Source organism: Chlamydotis macqueenii, chromosome 28 (genome assembly GCF_036417535.1).
Source record: "Chlamydotis macqueenii isolate bChlMac1 chromosome 28, bChlMac1.mat, whole genome shotgun sequence".
Taxonomy (NCBI): Eukaryota; Metazoa; Chordata; class Aves; order Otidiformes; family Otididae; genus Chlamydotis; species Chlamydotis macqueenii.
In genome coordinates this window covers 955,124-976,173 of record NC_141583.1, presented here as the reverse complement: position 1 = coordinate 976,173, position 21,050 = coordinate 955,124, and the positions used below count along the sequence as shown (strand labels likewise).

At 45.9% G+C, this 21,050-nt stretch overlaps 1 protein-coding gene across 1 annotated transcript; it reads right to left on the bottom strand.

The window, feature by feature from the left end:
• Positions 1-2,892: 2,892 nt before the first annotated feature.
• On the bottom strand, positions 2,893-3,282 carry LOC147597201 (claw keratin-like). The gene has a single exon (XM_086768153.1). The coding sequence runs from the start codon at positions 3,280-3,282 to the stop codon at positions 2,893-2,895; it is 390 nt and encodes a 129-aa protein (XP_086624279.1).
• Positions 3,283-21,050: the final 17,768 nt, after the last annotated feature.

Below are 21,050 nucleotides of genomic sequence, written 5' to 3'. Positions count from 1 at the left end.
GGTCTTCTGCCACCACCCCCTGGCCGATGCCCCGGGCATTCTGCGACATGTATAAAAGAGCCGAGGGCTCCACAGCCCTCTATCCAGCTTCCTCCACTTGACTCTCCTCATCAACTGGGTAAGTCCAGCTCTTGGAAGCATCTTGGAGATCTCTCTCTACTTCTCTCAATACAATCCCTTCCCCACACCCTTGTCTAATTCCTGGTGTGTTTTCCAGGACTCCTTGCCTGCCTGAAAGATGTCCTGCTCCAGCCTGTCCCTCTACTCCTGTGGGGTGGCCGCCCCAGCACCCCTGGCTGACACCGCCAACGAGCCCTGCGTGCGGCAGTGCCCTGACTCCACTGTGGTGATCCAGCCCCCACCTTCCGTGGTCACCTTCCCCGGGCCCATCCTCAGCTCCTTCCCACAGTACAGTGTGGTTGGCTCAGCGGGAGCCCCCGGCGTTGGAGGGGGCTATGGCGGCACTTTTGGAGGTCGTGGTGGTTTTGGAGGCTCCTGGGGCCTTGGGGGCCTTGGGGGCTATGGTGGCCTTGGTGGCTACGGAGGCTATGGTCTCTATGGGGGCTATGGAGGCTTTGGGGGCTGCGGATACAGTGGCTGGCGACGAGGCCACAGGTACCTCAATGGCAACTGTGGGCCCTGCTAAACCACAGATGAAGGACATCTCCAGAAAAGCCTCGCAGCACATCCCAGCCTGATGCTTGAAGGGAGGAATTCTCTTTTCCATCACTGCACTCCACAGCCTGGACCCTTCATGCCTGCTTGGAACCCTGCTCTGCCTTCCTCCTGCCCTTCTTGATCATCTCTTCAAGAGTCACTGGCCCATGGTGATGCAGCCCCACGCTGGGTGCCTGCTCCTTCATCAGAACTGATGCTCTCTGTCACTCTGCTCTCTGCCAGGAGATGTGGGCAGCCCTTGGCCAGCACCCTGGTCCAGTCCCTACTCCCTCCTCCCCTGGAACTGCAATAAAAGCTCTGTTGCATCGCAATGTCGGCCCATGGTTTTTCCTTGATTCTTCATAGAATCACAGAATAGTTTGGGTTGGAAGGGCCTTTAAAGCCCGTCCAGTCCAAGGCCTCTGTAAGGAGCAGGGACATCTGCTCCTCAGATCTGGTTCCTCAGAGCCCCAGCCAACCTGGCCTTGAATATTTCCAAGGATGGGGCATCCACCACCTCTCTGGGCAACCTGGGCCAATGTTCCACCACCCTCAGCATAAAAAATTTTTTGCTTACATCTAGTCTAAATCTACATCCTTCTATTTTAAAACCATTACCCCTCATTCTATCACAACAGGCCCTGCTAAAGTGTTTCTCCCTGTCTTTCCTATCACCCTCTTTTAGGTACTGGGTGGTCTCACCAGAGCCTTCTCCTCTCCAGGCTGAACAGCCCCAGCTCTCTCAGCCTGTCCTCATAGGAGAGGTGCTCCAGCCCTCTCATCATCTTTATGGCCTCTTCTGGGCCTGCTCCAAGAGGTCCGTGTCCTTATTATGTTTTGCGCTCCAGAACTGGACACAATACTGCATGGGGGGCATCTCACCAGAGTGGAATAGAGGGGCAAAATCCGCTCCCTCAACTGCTGGCCGTGCTGCTTTTGATGCAATGCTGCAGTTGGCCTTCTGGGCTGCAACAGTGCATTGCAGCTCCTGTTGAGCTTCTCATCAATGAGCACCCCTAAATGCTTCTCCTCAGGGCTGCTCTCAATCCATTCTCTACCCAGCCTGTATTGGTGCTTGGGATTGGCCCAACTCATGTGCAGGACCTTGCACTTGGCCTTGTTGAACTTCATGAGGTTTGCTCAGGCCTTTCCACCTTGTCAAGGTCCCTCTGGATGGCATGCCTTCCCTCTAGTCTGTCGAACACACCACACACCCAAAACCACACTTCCATACCCAATACCCCATGTGGCAGCATTGGCTTCCTGGGCCCTACCAGACACTTCCCACTGAGGACCTCGTCAGGGTAACCTGTGGGACATGCCTCACTTCCTCCGCCTGCCCTTGGCAGCGTGTTCCTCTACCATGGGCTGGCCTGCAGTGCGGCCCATGCTCATCTCCTTTGACAACACATTCTCCCTCTCTGTCTTCTCCTCGCTTTGGGCTCCTGCACTCTGCAGTCAAGAGCTCTTAGGCCCCACAGTGAGTTTGCTGCCCACTCTGGACATTCCCCACGGGCTGCCTGCAGCCCCAGGGCTGTGGAGCTTGGGACTTCAATGGAGTCACACGAGGGGAAAGGCTCAGATCAGAGCCACTTGGGAAGCAATGGGTCAATAGGGAAGAGGGTGATGAACCCACAGCACCTCCCCAGCTGCCTTGCCTCCAACCCCTCCACATTCCTGCACCCTGCCTCCTCCTTCCCCTTCTGAGGGAGGGACCACAGGAGGGTAGGCAGTCCAAATTCCTGCTCAAAGAGCTTTGGTATCATGGCCGTTTGATGGCTTTGAGAGGACACTCAGGAAGCCCAGAACCACAGGCTCTGAGGTTTGTGGGAAGTATGAAAGAAGAAGGAAGGGTCAAGATAAACCATGGGTCAACATTGTGATGCAGCAGAGCTTTTATTGCAGTTCCAGGGGAGGAGGGAGTTGGGAGAAGAGCAGGGCCCTGGCCAGGACTTTCCCCAGTCTCCTGGCAGAGAGCAGAGTGACAGTGAGCATCAGTCGAGCCGCAGGAGCAGGCACCCAGCAGGGTTCTGCATCTTCACAGACCCGCGGATCTGGAAGGGATGACTAAGCAGGGCAGGAGGAAGGCAGAGGTGGGCCCCAAGGAGGCACAAGTTGTCCAAGCTCTGGAGTACAGCAATGCAGATGGGGAGTCGTTCTCAGGGTGCTGTGTCAAGATGTGCCTGGGGCTTTTGCAGAGCTCTCCTTCATCTGTGGCTGGACCGAGGGTGGGGCTTAGCAAGGCCCACAGTTGCCACTGAGGTACCTGTGGCCTCGTCGCCAGCCACTGTATCCGCAGCCCCCAAAGCCTCCATAGCCCCCATAGAGACCATAGCCTCCGTAGCCACCAAGGCCACCATAGCCCCCAAGGCCTCCAAAACCACCACGGCCTCCAAAAGTGCCGCCATAGCCCCCTCCAACACCGGGGGCTCCCGCTGAGCCAACAATGCTGTACTGTGGGAAGGAGCTGAGGATGGGCCCGGGGAAGGTGACCACGGAAGGTGGGGGCTGGATCACCACAGTGGAGTCAGGGCACTGCCGCACGCAGGGCTCGTTGGCGGTGTCAGCCAGCGGGGCCGGGGCGGCCACCCCACAGGAGGAGAGGGACAGGCTGGAGCAGGACATCTTTCAGGCAGGCAAGGAGTCCTGGAAAACACACCAGGAATTAGACAAGGGTGTGGGGAAGGGATTGTATTGAGGGAAGTAGAGAGAGATCTCCAAGATACTTCCAAGAGCTGGACTTACCCAGTTGATGAGGAGAGTCAAGCGGAGGAAGCTGGATAGAGGGCTGTGGAGCCCTCGGCTCTTTTATACATGTCGCAGAATGCCCGGGGCATCGGCCAGGGGGTGGTGGCAGAAACCCCAGGGAATCATGACATCGAATGGACAAGCTTCATGACACAGATAATGATGCGAGACAATTACATGCCTCCTAATTGGGGACATTGGCTTACAAAGGTGCCCTGGAGAAGAAAGAGGTGATGGGAGGGAGGGATGGTGACATGCCATTACATGAAAGAGAAAACGATGCTATAACTGAACTCACCCCAGCAATAAAGGTAAATGTTTCCCTAATCACTACTTTGCTTTGGTGGAAGTGTCCCAGGCATCTCGCAGAAGATTGCTCTGCCCAACCACGCCACACCAGGCTGCTGCTCTCACAGACAAAGCACTCAGCAGCAGCCCAGCCACGTGCCCAGAACCAGCGGTGCCCAGCACGCTTGTGCCCGTGCGGAGCGTGACCACGTGCAGCCTGGCCCTGTGTGGGTGCTCAGGCAGCCTCTCCTGGCACAGCCCTCCTTGCCCACTGGTGTAAGTGAGGCCCTCAGGAGAGGGCTTGGGGAGGACCACGCTCCCAGCCACGCGGCCAAGGAAGCTGAAAGCGTCCTGGTCCCCTGCCTGCCCTCCAGCTCCCCTGTGCACATCTCCTTCTCACAGACAACCCTGCCGCCTGACCTCACTGCTCCCCGCTCACCTGTGTCTTGACAGATGTGTGTATGGGGCTTTGCCCGACGCAGCAAAGAGTGCCCCTGTTGTTTGCACGGACATTAACTGGGAAGCTGCGAATACACCCTGTCCAACAGGGGCATGGAGATGGGCTGGGCTAAAGGATGCTCCCAAGCTGTTGCTGCCAAAGGTCCCCAGCCCTCACAGGAACTGGGAGATGGTGGGCGTTTGGGAGGCACCCCAAGCGGGTCGAATGGCTTCTCCCTTTGCCCAACGTCCCAGTGCCTCTGTTTACCAGCTCGTAAAAAAGCGGTAATGACAGGCGTGATGGCTGTGCACAGGATTACAAAGCACTGCTGCAAGACGCTCAGGATTCTTCCACGTAGGCAAAGTGGTGGGATTAGGGACAGATCGGGGTTTATTGGTGGCGCCAGGTCAGCTACAGCAGCACCTTGTCTTTCATGTCATGATGTGTCACGGTGTGTTGCTCCCATCACCTCTACCCTCTCCAGGGCATGTTTGCACACTGATGTCCCCAGCGAGGAGGCATATAATTGTCTCGCATCACATGAAATCAGTGTCATTATCCACTTGGTCTCCTGATTAGCTGGGTCTTCTGCCACCACCCCCTGGCCGATGCCCCGGGCATTCTGCAACATGTATAAAAGAGCCGAGGGCTCCACAGCCCTCTATCCAGCTTCCTCCACTTGACTCTCCTCATCAACTGGGTAAGTCCAGCTCTTGGAAGCATCTTGGAGATCTCTCTCTACTTCTCTCAATACAATCCCTTCCCCACACCCTTGTCTAATTCCTGGTGTGTTTTCCAGGACTCCTTGCCTGCCTGAAAGATGTCCTGCTCCAGCCTGTCCCTCTACTCCTGTGGGGTGGCCGCCCCAGCACCCCTGGCTGACACCGCCAACGAGCCCTGCGTGCGGCAGTGCCCTGACTCCACTGTGGTGATCCAGCCCCCACCTTCCGTGGTCACCTTCCCCGGGCCCATCCTCAGCTCCTTCCCACAGTACAGCATTGTTGGCTCAGCGGGAGCCCCCGGTGTTGGAGGGGGCTATGGCGGCACTTTTGGAGGCCGTGGTGGTTTTGGAGGCTCCTGGGGCCTTGGGGGCCTTGGGGGCTATGGTGGCCTTGGTGGCTACGGAGGCTATGGTCTCTACGGGGGTTATGGAGGCTTTGGGGGCTGCGGATACGGCGGCTGGGCCCGAGGCCACAGGTACCTCAGTGGCAACTGTGGGCCTTGCTAAGCCCCAAAGATCCACAGACTTCACTGCTGCATCTGCTCTGGCTCTTCACAAGTAGCCCCTCTCATCTTCTACCACCGGATGCAGAACGAAGCTTTCAGCCCCTCTTTAGGCTGTGGCAAAGCAGCTGCTTGAACTTTGTGATCCTTGCTTCTTTGCACGGAATAGCCTTGCAGACCTTCAGCTGGCGGCTTTGGGTTTCCAGCAATTCCTCCAAAAGCTGCCCTCCACCTGCGATACAACGAAACTGTACTCGTCCTCAGATGGGAGGCTTCCCTGCTCTGCCCAGCTCTGAGATTCCCAACCTGCACCAGGAAGGTGAACTCTTTGGGGCAGAGCCCTGGGTTGTGCCTTGCTGGTGTCTTACGATTTTTGTGTTTCCCATTTATTGTTTCTGTGTTGTTTTGTTTCCTGCTGTCTCTGTCTCTTGCATTTTCCACCCCCATTAAAGCATCCGCCTTGCATCAATAACTTGACTTTTGGTTGGTTTGTGTGAGTTTGCTCTGCCGGTTTTGGTCAGGGATGTGTTGATAGTGAAGCTCCAGCCACACGGTCACACACCAGAAGGGTGTGAAGTGTGGGTTAGCGAAGAGGGTTTGCGAGAGGTCCAACAGCTTGTGATAGACACCCTTGCGTTGTAGCCTACTACAGATACACAATCAAGCCATTAGCCCCACCCTAAGGAATAGCTTTTGAAGGAAAAAATATCACTGAATTTGTTACTTTGTGCTCCTTTTCTCAAGCAGAAATACACAATGTCATCACGTTTTTCTACTCTAGATAGTCTGGGAAGTTCAAAGCACTTCTCAGACTCTCATAACAATTTTATGCATTAATAGTGTGCTATTACTCTATTAAAAGCTTACTATTCTTATTAGGTGCTTCGTTATTGAATAATAGTCACTTCAAAAGTACATGTTGAGACATTTCAATGTAAGCTTTAGTCAGAATGTGATTTTATAGCCTTCAAATTTTTCATTCAAATGTGGCTCTGGACAAACAACCATGATAGACACTACAATTACTTTCTTTGCGTTCTCATCCCAGAAATTTGGATTTCTTTCTAGTCTTATCTTAAGATTTCTTGGAGTAGAAGAAACCTATAAGTGTGTGGCATTTCATGTATTTCTGACTTTCTTTTAACTAGATCCCCTGTTAAAGTAGCTAGGTCTATAAATATTCCATAGAACTACTGAGATATTAGCAATTATTTTCAGCTAACGTCTCTTACTTGTGTGCTCCGAGACACTTACTACTTTCCAGTTTTTACTCAGTAACTCACTCATAACTTTCCAGGTTTTATTTAATATATTTAGCTAATGACAAATTGATTAATGACAGTTCCAGCTAAACCCACCTTTATGCCAAGATACAGGTTGCACTGTTCTTCTGCAGGGAATGTGTCAGGCACGAAAGTCGGTGAGCGCTTTCCCAGGAACAAAGCTCCTCAAAAGCCAGGAGAAAGCTCCATCCCAAAAGACGCTGGAAGTGTAACCCACAGCTTTACTTGCAAAGGTTTTCAATGAATTTTGTCCTCCTATTTTGTACTGTAGCACAACTGAGCTCTGTTCCTCCTGCGAGACTGCGCTCAAGCGGCCTCTTCGTGTTCAAAGGACAGCAATTACCTTCTCAATAAGGGTTCTAGGATTTAATAGGGCTTTCAAAGCACTTAACCTGCTGGTTTATGCCTAGGCTGTGTTACAGCATCGTACTATTAAGAGGTTGCTACCACTGCCAGTTAGGTACTTCAGTCATAAATAAGAGAGTCACTTCAGGCTTGCATCAAGGAATCTCACCCTAATAACCACCGTGTGATTGCACAGCCTGGGAACTTCACGCCATTTCGTTGTCATTCAAATGGAGCCTTGCAGAAACACTTATCCTTGCCAGCACTTAATAAGGTGAACAGAAAACGTGCAACTTCCTGCTCTGTAAGAGATCAGGTGTCTCAACCCAGAAAGCATCCCAGATACTGCCAGTACAAAGGCACTTGAGAAAAAGCAATTTTCTTCCAAATTCTTGGCTTATTCCCCAGTTAAATTGAGTTTGCCTGCAGGCAGCCTGTGCTTTAAAAATCACTAAGATGTGGTGCTGTTTTGTCCTATGTCTGCACATGCACTGTAATGCTGAGGCAAATTTAAAAGTATATTTACAAATCCTTCCTAGGAAATTCCAGAATGGATGACTCAATTTTCTGAGATACTACTGGGTTATTACTTTGCAAAATGTATTCAGGTTCAGCTGACATTCAGAAAAGCTACAAGGTGCAGTATGTCTCCGTAAAACATATTAAGCAGGGGACAAAAATTTGTGTACATCCAAGCAAGAAAAAGAAAAACAAGGACGTTAATGATGCTATAACATTTTTAATAGGAATAAAGCTCACAGTGATGATCTAAAACAGTACAGAAAGCAGAAAAGCATGCATACAGAGACTAATCTATATCTGCAGAAAATCTCCCGGTTTCATTGGTACCATTTTTGCTGCTACAGCTGTAGCATTTGCCTATCAATTTCCATGTTCAAACTTTTCCGCTTGCCTTAAGTCCAATGAAACAAAACAGATCAGATTATTTACTGTTTCTTTGGTATAGCTTGAAAAGCAGTTAAGTTAGAAACATCTATAGGAAGCCTAGTACAAGTACACTCTAGATTTCATTAATTTAGCTGGGAAATGAGTTATGAAGTTGTTTACCCATGTTAACCCATGTTAAGCCCGGCTTCCATTACACCACCAAACCTACGTAGGGTTAAGAAGTCGGTAGGGAAAAAGAAAGAAAAAACATTTTGGAAGAACATTGAAGAAGTTTTACAGAAACACTGAGCTCTCCAAAATACTACAGCTTTCACCTGCGATTCTGGACACAGAGCTTCTGCAAACCCTCTCTCTAAGAGTAGCCGTGAGTTCAGTAATTAATTCTCAGTCCTTGTTTCCCATTAAATCCTTCTGGGTTTAGTGGGGGTAGCAGCTCCCGTGGCTGTACCTACGGGTGTAGTAAGAGGAGTAGGGGTAGCAGTGGCGGGAGCTGTAGGAGGGGTAGCAGTCCCGATAACTGCACAGATCCCTGTAGCCCCGGTAGTCACAGGGCACCCCACAGTCGTAGGTCCGGTAGCTGTACACGGTCCTGTAGTTGCAGGGAGAGTAGCAGATGTCCTCACACTGGTTCTGGTAGCAGTGAGTCATCTTGGTGCGATGGAGGGAGTCAAGCCTCAAACACCAAAAGGAAGAAAAAGTCTGTAAGACAACGCTGCCAACAGCAAGTAAATCTCAAATAAATGCGAGGATGCAGGGAGGGAAGAGAGACCCAGCAAACCAGCACGCTGCCCGATACCCTCTGTGCTCATCTATTGTTCTATCCTGATTTTTAGTGCTGGGTTTTCCCCCTAATCCTCTGTCCTGACCAGCCTTTCTGAGCTTCCCTGCACAGCCCCACCAGCTGCACCCGTGAATCGTGATGGGAGATGAGATTGCAAACCGTGACGACTGTGTCAAAAGGGAGCTGTCAGGAAATAAACTGGAAAATCTTTCCTAGGCGTACAGAGATAAAGACTTCAAGAGAGAAGTGGGATACACACAGGACTGACACAGTTTCAAATGCTCCGATATTAATGAAAACCCACCGGGGAAAGAGTATCTTACATACAAATAATTCTCATCAAATCACAACCTTAATTCCCAATACATTAATCTACAGCACTTGTAGATTAGCAACTCAGAGGCGGGGGAAAACAGTATCAAATACATCTCTTCGTTATTCACTAGGTTTTCTAAATCTATTCTGACTTACCCACTTCTGCAAGGAGGATAAGGTAGGAGAAGCGAATGCATTATTCTCAGCTGCACGGGTTTTTATAGTGCATCCAGTCCCGCCCACCCGTGAAAGGCATGTCTGCGCCCCGGGGTCGGCTCCAATCACCAAACGCATTTTGCTTCCCTCACAACTCCTTCTCATTGATATACCGGTTCTCCCCGGAGTTTCTGATTATCGGTCCGGCAGCGTGACACGCAGGCTACGCCCTCCCGGTTTCTTTCATCTCAAAATTGTATAGGGCAATTAAGACTTGGTATCATCATGCTGAATTCACCTCTTCAGTACAGCAACACGTTGACAGAATGTCCAGAGACGCATGAATTACCAAACATGTCATTTTTGGAAGACCATCCTTACTTTGTTGTACATTTTTTTCTGAAATACCTGTGGAAGAGGTAACCTCTCCTTTTCATGCGTTTCATAACTTCAATGACACGTGAAACAGCACGTTCTTAACAATCCCTTCCAACATTTCCTGTGACTAGCAAAGGGGGGAAAAGCATTTATTTGACTTGATGCCATCATGCAATAGGATATTGCTGTACTGATTGATTCAGCTAGAAAATTGGCCTATAAACATTAAAATGGTATGTGTATGATGTAGTTTTAGGGGAAAAAAAAGCTTTCAGAGACTCAATTCTGAAGCTATGAATTACAATTTTAAAGCATAGGAACAGGATAACCTGATAGACATTTTTAGAAACTGTTACATGACACTGGGGCATTTTCCAGTAACGTAGTATTAATATTTAAATAATAAATCTCTTTGTAGGTGTAAATCTTTAATAAGTATTAATGAAGGCTTTGATATTCAAAATTTAGAGAAAGGCCCAGAACATCCGACGTGCCTGTTATTATCCTTCCTTTAGATGTGAGTAAACAGCAGTGTTTGGAGGTGAAGGTCACCAGGGAAGACCGGGATGTTGCTGCTTACCAGGTCACATTCACAGGGCTCAGCATTATTCACCATCATTACCAACATTAAGTTAAACACCTCAACAACATTAAGAAGATGTCACGTTAAGCCATATTTAGCTTTTGGGGACTTCTCAGGAAAACTACAGTTATTACAGAGATATGCTCCTGTTTGTTTTATCTTCTTCCTTGTAATGAACCCCTGAGTGAATCATTTTCTGATCTAAGGGTAAACAACCACTGAGCAGATATTTTTGGATCCAATTAAATTTTCCTCGCTTGGGCTGGTTCTCCAGAATACTGAGTTTGTAAGTTTATTTCATATATAGTGCAAAGCCTGGAAATTTCAAATACCATTATTTCTCCTTGAAAGCCTTTAGATTTATTATTGATTGCTACCTGCTTTACAGTTCTCAAAGCTGTATCACCAATTCCTTCCCTTGTTAAAATATATTTCCACTGTTATTACACCAAAAAGGGACACAGTTGCTTTCTACATGGACTTAGGAGGTGCCTGTTGAAGTTTGGTAACAGGAACTGATAGAGCACAGCAAATAAGTGAATTGGATTTTCTACAGAACGACTTTCCTGTGGCAGGTCACGGTATACAATTAACACGTCTGTGCATATTGGACTGCAGCAAGGTACAGACTCAACTTGTCCTCTGATCCAAACACCTTTCTTGTACTTCTGCTTTTGAGCTGGAAATAATACAAAATGATACGTACAAATAATGCAACTATTTCTGACCTAAACATGCAATTTTGAAAACAAACAGAAAATGCGTTCTACGGATTATTATTTCTGCAAAATATTTGAAATTTTTTCTTCCTCAAAACAATCCAGAGTCAATGCAGGCGTCATGTACAGAAATTGTCCATTCCTCCAAAACTGGAATTGTGAACGTCAATCAATTCTGCTCTCAATGTCCTTCCTTCTCTTTCCTGTTATAACTCAGATTTTACCACGCAAATTCTACAAATATAATTGACCCAGGAAGTCTGAACATGAAAGAATACTACAATGCAATGTCATGCTTTTGGAAGCCAACAATTGACTAATAATCACAAACCAAGAAAAACAATTACATCAAGTGAAGGAATGACGTGCATAAGAAAATTTGTTCTGTGATGAATAGGAGCGTAAAGCACAGTAGGCTTGGTCAGATAAACGTATAAAAGGGAGAGAAATTCAGGGCTCTCTATTCCCATCTCCGGACTCACATTCTCCCTGAACTTGGTAAGTCAAACTTACTACGATGTCTTTATTGCTGTGTAGATGCTGTGGGGTTGCTACATCAATATACAGATGGCGCTTGTACTTTAAAAGCACAGGCTGTGATTTCACAGCCCTGCAACTACAATTCTTTTCTGTTAAAAATATAATATTAAGGTGTCCACATAAGCTTAGAAGACTCTCTCATCTAGCCATGCACTATGAGAAATTACCTTATTTTTTGATACACTGAAGGATTTCAGGCTTTTTTATTTTGAAGCAGAAAATGCATTATATTTTGTAAATTATTTCAAAGAAAAAATAAGTATATATTCAACTGACAATTAAGGCATGGACACAGGTCCAAATAAAGGAGCTGCTTTTTTTCTGCAGAGCACTGCTGACTTGCACAAGGGGAGGACTTCTTCCATGGTGTCTTCCCTCGATAGCAAAAACTCGCAAAATTGATTCCTGAACTAGTGTCTGTTCACTTATGGTCTTTAGAGAAACAGTGGACACTGATACAGAGAACCTAACCCTAATGATATGCTCTCTAAAATATGATCTGAATCCAGAATGGCAATTTTAAGCAACGGCAACAAGAAAAGCAGCATAAAATATTTTTACAGGGAAAAGAAGGGGGAAAAATGGAAAGGAGGGAGCTGGGCAAGAAGGAGTCAGGGTATAGCCTTGAATGGAGATGTTTGATTGGTTCCCATGTTCGCCCTTCTCCCCTCTCCCTCTTTCCCATGCTCACAGAGGGTTTGCCAGAAGCAGCAAGGGACAGACCTTATCTCCTTCTCTTCTGCTGTGTTTCAGACTCACCTCCCTCCATCGCACCAAGATGACTCACTGCTACCAGAACCAGTGTGAGGACATCTGCTACTCTCCCTGCAACTACAGGACCGTGTACAGCTACCGGACCTACGACTGTGGGGTGCCCTGTGGCTACCGGGGCTACAGGGATCTGTGCAGTTATCGGGACTGCTACCCCTCCTACAGCTCCCGCCACTGCTACCCCTCCTACAGCTCCCGCCACTGCTACCCCTCCTACAGCTCCCGCCACTGCTACCCCTACTCGTCTTGCCACACCCGTAGATACAGCCATGGGAGCTGCTACCCCTGCTACCCCCACTAAACCCAGCCGTGCAATGACCAGATAGGAAACTAAAGGCAAAGTAGCGATTTATGGCTCCTGTATGAATTTTACCTTCGCTAAGCTCCCGTGACAGCAACTGCGGTCAGGAACGGCCCTGAGTGCTTAGCATCTCTCTTCAATATCTGCAGCTATTTCTAATAACCTGCTTTTACGGTGAACTCTTCCTTCATAGCCTTTCCTGGTGAATGTACTGTGTATTTTGATGTGTAGCTTTGCAACAGGAGATGCATACCAGGGCAGATGCCTCATCTTGCTGTGCTGACAGCTCTGCTCTTCACCAAACACCACCGTAGTCCCAAAAGCATCTGCTGTGAAGTGTAGTGACTCCTTGTTTAAAGAATATGTGAATCTCTGGATACTCCTATTCTGTGCTACTACAAGCTGTAACTGCTCTATGCACTGCTTCTCATTCTCATTAAAAGATCTTGCATCGCAGTACTGCTTTCTGGTTTGGTTTTTTTCTTTTATATTTGACTTTAATAATTATTTTCCTGACGCATGGCAAAAAAAAACCAAAGCGCTAGCTTTTTCAGATCTGCAGTTTTAAGCATCCTGTAGAATCTCAAGTGACTGAGGACGTACTGAACACGTCAATTTCTGTCTCCTCCAAAACTGTCCTGAAAATTCACATCTGCCCCGTCTTAGCTCTGCCCCCTCTTCCACTAAACACACCAAGATGCTCCTTATTTCCAAAATACTAGCTTAGAAATGTGAAGATTTAAGAAAATTATATCAGGACATGTTGACTACATCCAGCCTACATCCAGTTATGCTACAGTTGAGGATCCAAAATGCACTGAGACACAAAATGCCAGACTCCCAGCTCTGCAATAGCTGCCTGATACAAGAACACACGGGAACTCACATTCACCTCTTCCCAATGTGTATTGAGGTATAAATGCTGTCATTTCTCCACCAGAGTTAAACTTTGCTTGGCTGCTGTCCTGCGTGTGACGTATGAGCTTAGTCCTCCCCATCGCTGCCCTGCCCAGGCTGGCTTTTGGGCATGTATCCTGCAAGCATCCTTAGCCATCAGGAAAATCTGTTTTACACAGAAAGACGAGAAGAATGCAGATTCCAGATAAGGCGAGGCTTTGAGGGGAAGTCATTCTTCCCATAATTAAGAGGAAGGCATGTGACAGGGAGGGAGAAGAGTTGCTTAAAGTAAAAGTGACTATCAGCTTGATGACAAAGGGATGAACCTGCTGGGACGGTTCCCAGGCTGGAGCCATCTAGAGCCACAAGAAAATTGAGTTTTGGAAGAGATCTCCAACAGGAAATGCTTCTCCTCCCAGTCCGCAGGAGCTTCAGCTCTCCAGCAAATGCTGATCTGCATGTAGGTGGCAGAATTATGGACTTTGGCACTAACATTTCCCTGGTGGGTAGACCATCAGGGGAGGGATCGCCGCAGGGTTTCTTGCCTCATCCCATAAGTGCCAGGCACAATTGATTCCCAGCAGAAGTGAGGTTCACGTGAATTTGCATCCACGCAAAAGCGGAGCATAGAAATGAAGCAGAACCTAGATATTTATTCAACAGATTATTCAAGAGGTTGGCAGAAGAGTCTGCAAAAGAGAAACCTGAAGAAAACAAGGCCATGAGTGCCTGGGTGAGCTGCTAAAAACATCCATCAAATCCTGCTTTGAAAATTCACCATTCTATTCTGCAGTAACGCATTGAGTACTTCTGGAAAATTATTTTGGACAAATTACCTACTAACAAAGGCTTTTTGTGTTTAGTGTGCTGAATTGTTATATTAATTTCCTTTTACTGAAATTGTTCTTATCTGATCTAATAGTCTAAAAGTGCAAATCAATGTTTCCCTCAACTGGTCACGAAGTGCAAATTCAGAATGTGAAGGTATTAATTTTTCATTTGAAAGTAGCTCTGGTTTATGCATAGATTTGTTATGAAAGTTTAAGATATAAGTTGACACAGTACATCATAGACTCTCCTATTTCAGAGTAATATGAAGAAATTTGAAAAAGACTTTCAATAAGTGAAAAAGTACACTACTAATCAAAAATGATCAGATTTAAATTTTATAAATAATACAGAAAAATAGTAAAAATATTTACTCATATGAAATAACCTTCAGTATTTCAAAAAATGAAGTTAAGATAATTTTTCAATAAATGTTATCAGTCATAGCACAATGTCAGAAGAAATAGGGAAAATGGATCACATCTCAAGAAATGATGGGGTTTCTTATGTACACACGCAAACACACACAAATATACCTTATTCGTATGCATTTAGAATTACATTAATTATTTCTATATGGTCTTATCGCCGACATGATAGGAGATTAAATAACTATGCACTTGGTAAAATAAAATTTAAAGAGAAAAAAATCCATCTTGAGAGAAAACGTCAACATTTTCCATTAACTTTTAAAAGTGTATATTAAAAAGAACTTCTTAAAAATATCTATGTTAGTTCTGATATAAACTCTGCTCCACCACAGTTAGAAAAATAGAACAAATGAAGGAATAACGTGGGGTAAATCACTTTTGTTTGTAGGTACAGAAGTACAGGCACTAAGGAACTCACACTTCCCAAGCTCAATTTCTGATTTTCAATATCTGGGACATCAAAATATTCTATTAATTTTAGGTAACTTTGAAAAATCCCACGCACATGCTTCATTTCCAGGACAGTTGATGGCCATTTCAGTGCTCCTCAGCTGTTTCCGAGGGACCTGGCCTCAGCGGTCATGCAACAGGTTGCTTGGTCACTCAGAAATTTTGATCTTCTGACTTGTGCAAAGAGCAACAAAACTAATTTTTTTTTTTTTGCATGCATCACAACTTCAATTAATATAATTGGTTTCTCTAACGTCAAGGATTATTAACCTGCTCTCATCTTGGCGTGACAATGCAAAGGTTACAGATGCCTTTCATCTTAAAAATTTTTGGGTCATCCTCAGTTTTAATTATCAAATCAAGATACCAGAATGGACAAGAGAACGAGAGATACTCAGACTAGAGATGACTGAGAATCAAAATCCATACATTTGGGATATTTTTAACGTCCTAAACTTACATGTAGCCTGAACTGGAAGGAGCTTCAACTGTACTTTATTTTTGTTTTCCCATTCTCAGAGAGAACCAAAACATTTGGTTGGAAGATAATGGGTTCTTATTAGAAATTACACTAGGCTTGTGGTCCACGGTAGCTTTTCCTAGAGAAAAAAAAAAAACCTAAGTTCTGTACACTAACACATACCTAACATACATTTACACTTAAAATAAAACCTAGTTCACTTTCTCTTCCTCACAAAATAAAAATTCCTACTGCTAGAGAAGCAGAGGAGGCAAACGTATTTTGTGCTACTTTTCTTTGCCTCCTCCCGTGCCTGTAAAACTGAGTTTTGTATTCAAGAAAAAAAATAAGTATTTTCTCCTCCTCTTCTAAAATACTTTTATTTTATACTTTTAATATCTTATTTCAGTCTGGTTCACTAAAGAAAACAAACAAAAACATGAAAGTCCACCAATCTCCTGGGTAACTATAACATACATATACAAAAAGGAGAGAGGAAAAATTAATCCCATAATCTATCCCTTGCCATTGCACCTGCTCATACCATTAAAAAGCTCGTTCAGAATATCACCAAAGCAAATGTAAATGAAGTTTGAGATCACTGACATTAGCAGAATATTTGGAAGTTAAAATTATAAATATTACGTTGCAGCAAATCTTATTGATTCTAGTTTTCAACCTCATCTAACACTGGGTTCCCAAATGAAGCAGAGCACGACACATGAAGCCAAGAGCCTTCTCTTTTTTTTTTTTTTTTTAATTCTCAACAAATACCTCCTTGTATGACCTTCACTGCAGTGAGACATTCCTCATTTGCATACTAAATGAGGATAATAACAGACATCCTAGAAGTGCTGAGCCGCATCAGAATTTATGGTATCAATGCTCTTCCAAAACAGTCATTAAAGACTTACTTTAGTAATGTTTGTATTATTTAAATATTAATGGTTTGTTACTGAAAGGTGCCTCGATGTATAATAAACAACAGAACGGGGAAGGGAACCCCCAGGCTAAGCGATGTTTCTCTTTATTAAAAGTAAGGCATTGCAGTCATCATCATCCTCACATGGATGAGTCGTATCTCACTGGGTAACACCACCACAAAAAAAAAAATCAGAGAAGCGATTTCTCCTTTCCCGGCTTAGAAAGATCCCTTCTGCAGCGAGCAACTTCCAATGCCTCACCGACCTTTTTATTCTGCTGAAGCTCATTGCAAAGCAAGGGACCTCGTAAGACACGGCACCACTAGCAGAGTCTCCAGCCACCCTGCCCATCAAATGCTCCCCACCAGTCAGGAACACGCAGTCTCTGTGCTACTGGCTTCCACGGCCTTCCTAAAAGACTGTTCTCCCCCTTTTCTCTACTGCAGTCCCTTTGGTAGAGCAACAGGAACAGTTTGTTCTGCGCTACCTGATCCTGGAGCAATATTTGCCCCAGTATTATATATCTCATGTATATAAAAACCAAATATTTCATATGTGTGTGACATCATGAGGTTTAAGCAAGATTATCTAAGAATTGCATTGGGAAAAAAGAAAGAAAAAAAAAAAGAAAAAAGAGACTAAGTCTTAGACACATTGCTCAGATGCTCCTTTAATTGATCCTATGCCTTGGCCTGTCCGCCTCATAGTGCGTATGCCAAATTATAGGCAGTAGAAGGACCTAAAGGAATCAATGGAACGCCTGTTATTAATTGTGACGGAAATGAATCAAAATGTTTGGTAAAAGCCCTAAGCACATAGTGTAATGCCTCTTTCCTCCTCAGGTATTTTCCATCACCCCTCAATGTGCAGTATCCACCTTCATTGCAGGGAAATAACAAAAAGAAATAGTCTGTGGACTCCCCAGGTAGGCAGGCAGCAGAGCTGGAACTGTTCTGCATATCCTCTAGTTTCAATCCCAGTCATCCTTTGAGTGAATTCCCACAAACTCATTCATCCTGGAAAGTTTTAAAATGAAATAATCTCACAGAGTGTAATCACAATGAGGTACCAGAGGAATGTGAAAATTGTCCTAAATGTGGAGGAGAAGAATTACAGCAATTGGACTGGTGATGTACTTCCGAAATGTGTTTTGTGACTAACAGGCAACGGAAGCACAGGGGGAATTGCACCGACTTCCCCAGGTCTATGGGGAACCATATAAAAGCGCTCACAACCCCACGCTCCTCACAGCGTTCCTCTTGGTTTACTCTCCTCCGTGAACTTGGTAAGTTCAGATCCTGTTCTCACAGAGATTCCTTTAACTTTGGAATAAGTCCTTCACTAGCGTTCTCTGATTCGTAACAAAGGTAGAAGTATTTTAGTCTGTATGTTTTTAAGCTGTAGAGTTTAAAAAGTGGGGACATTGATGAATGAACATTCAGATATCATTGGTAAGATGTGAAGCTTAGTAAGAAGTCTTGTCTTCACATAAGAGAAAGCAACAGCTCTACTTCTTTGACTTTTTTAATGGAAGAGAAATTTTCTTTTTTCGCTTGACGATACTTAACACGGTCTGCACTTTTGGTTCATGGGCAGAATTGTATATTGCGCAAAGCAGAAATGGTTTTTTGATGGAAAGCGGTTGCAATAAGGAATGCAGACAGGTCACATGAATTGCTTTAGTCTCTCTGCAGTCACTAGAGCCGCTCTGATCTGCAGCGATAGAGGATTTGAACCTTAGCTCTCCGCTGCACAGCAGAGTATTTTCAGTACCCTTGCTAGAGCTGGCACTAACAAGGTGGTCAAACCAAAGTTACATGAAAAGGAATCGTTTACATGCCAGCATAGAACGAGACAAGGAGGCTGACTTTAACGAACTTGTCATGTTGTGTACAAAAGCTTCAGAAAAATTTTGAAAATGCTGTGTGGGATCCAGGTCAGACATGAGGACACCTACACATGCAGGTCCTGAGCGGCAGTCTAGCTGTGGGATTGACCTCAGCTGCCTGTGCTGGGAGCTTGGACACCAAACACTCACAGACACAGAGGTTTGGATGCACATCTGCAAGCTGAACCTCCTGTATCCAAAGTTCAAAAATACAGGATATTATGTTGACTTGTAGGAGAAGCTAAAGAATAGAAACTGTCTCATGGTCAAACCTAACGAAGAGGGAGCACAGAACGGGCTTGGATAAAACGGAAGCCAAAATCACATCCAAAAGCTGAGGGATTTGCTCAATATTTCTTTCCAAAGCTACTGTCCTTGTGCCACCAAGGCACCACTGCTGCTGCTCCCCGCAAGCTGAGCCTACCCTTTAACCCTGCTTTTTTTTTTTCCAGGTTTGCCTGCCTCCCTCCACCACACCAAGATGTCTCACTGCTACAGGTACCCATGCTACAGCGTGTGCTACTCCCCCTGCTACAGGACTGTGTGCAGATCCCGGACCTACAGCTGCTGCAACCCCTGCAACTACCAGAGCCTGTGCCACTACCGGCGCAGGTATAGCTGCGGAGACTGCCACAGATACAGGACCACATACACCACCCGATACTACTACCCTTCCTGCTGCGATTACAGCTACAGGTGCTGCTACTACCCTTGCTCGTAAACCCAGCAGCAATATCCCTGCAACAAGAATTAACCCCAACCCGGCAAACGAAGACGGATGGCTAATCTCAGAGGCAATGTTTACGGAAGCGCCGAGCCCCTGTGACAGCAACTGAAGTTACTGAGAACGGGGAGCTTGGCTGCTCTCTATAATTTCTTGGCATTTCTATTTTTCTTGTTCTTCCTGTGTTTCTCAACTATGAGCTCTCTCTTGATACTCTCCCTTTACACCCCTTCAGCAACGCAAACAACCATCTGCAGTTCATTTGAAGCTTCTGACGGTTGCTGCAGTGGTGTTCTGCAAAATTAGCTTTTGTGTCATCTGCATTTTCAATAACTACTCCCAGTAAGCTGCTGCAGTACTGTGTAATGGAGAAGTCTTACGGCAGTCTCTCCTTTGATCTGGATTTACAAGGACCTAAAGGATGAACAACACAGCTTCAACAAAAAGGAATGTTCTGTATAGCACGGTGCAGTGACTCATCTACTGTAGCTCTTCCCAGTATCCCAAAACTATAATCTTTCTGTATCCCTGCCAACTCCTTTTCTTATTGCATTAAAATTTTTCTACATAAAAAAAAAAAATTTAGTTCCTGCCATCTTATTTCCTCTGTCCCTAGTTTGCACGGATATACTGGGAGCAGTGGCATCCTGAAGGGACTTTCTGTTCCTAGTGCTGGCAGAGCACGTCATATCCCTCCACATTCAGAGCAGCTGGTCCCAAAAAACACACTCTTCTCTTCTACCCCTCAGAAATTCAAGAAATGCCACAATTTCTCCCATTACTTGAAAATATCAGATTTAAGGTTAACATATTTGAGCATAACAGGGTGTAACAGTCTTTATAATAATGTTTTTAAATGGAAGAGAGTTAGTCCTAAGCCTTATAGAAAGTGTATAAAACTGTTCAAGTAAGCAGAGTATTGTCCTATTCCTGGAAGCCAAATTCAAATGTTCTTGATCCAGTCACAATTTCCTATCACATTCCAATTTAACAGACATATTTCACTACCAGCCAGCAGAACATAAGACAAAATAAAAACCTATCTTAAGAGCAACGGGAAAAGCGTCAAGGAAGCTTTCCTTGTCTTGATGCTGGCCTTGAAAACTCCAAACACTACCTTGATCTTCCACACAGAAACTGGGTAGAAGAAAATCCATTTCCACAGGTGTGGTTTCAATAATGCACTGTCGCAGTTTAGCCCCACTCGGGACCAGACTATGCAGTTGCTCTCTCACTCCCCCCACCCTCCGAGAGAAGAGGGAGAGATAACATAGGGGAAAAAAAGCTCAACATTTGAGATAAAGACAGGGAGAGATCCTTAAAGTTACTGTTATGGGCAAAACGGACTCGACTTGGGGAAAACTCTCTGTTTATTTTTAAAACCAAAGCAGGATAATAAGACAAGATAACAAGATAACATTCCCCCACCCCTCCCTCTTCCCTGGCTTAACATTATCTCTACCACCTTCCCCCCCGAGCGGCACGGGGGGGAAGAGGAAATGGCGGTTATGGTCAGTTCCTCGCACACCGCTTTACGCTGCTGCTTCATCATCAGGAGAAGAACTCCTCACATTCCTCCCCTGCTCCATCGTGGGGTCCCTCCAAGGGCCACAGTCCTTTGTGAAACTGCTCCAGCGTGGATTGTTTTTCAACGGGGTGCAGTCCCTCCAGAATAGCTGCCCCAGCGGGCCCTCCACAGGCCACAGCCTCCTTCAGGCCTCCACCTGCCCCAGTGTGGGGTCCTCCACGGGCTGCAGGGGGATCTCTGCTCCTCCGTGGACCTCCATGTGCTGCAGGGGGACAACCTGCTCCACCATGGTCATCACCACAGGCTGCAGGGGAATCTCTGCCAGGAGCTGCATTACTGCTCCCCCTCCTTCTTCACTGACCTTGGCATCTGCAGCCATTCCTCTCACAGGAAAAAATCTTCACAACAGGCAGGCAGATGCCTCTCAGGATCTTTTCACATCTCATTCACATCTCATCTCCTCTCCACTTCTTGCAGCTGGGCT

What these genes read in the sequence shown, in the direction of transcription:
- LOC147597201 (XM_086768153.1), bottom strand. Translation starts at nt 3,282, where the DNA reads ATGTCCTGCTCCAGCCTGTCCCTCTCCTCCTGTGGGGTGGCCGCCCCG.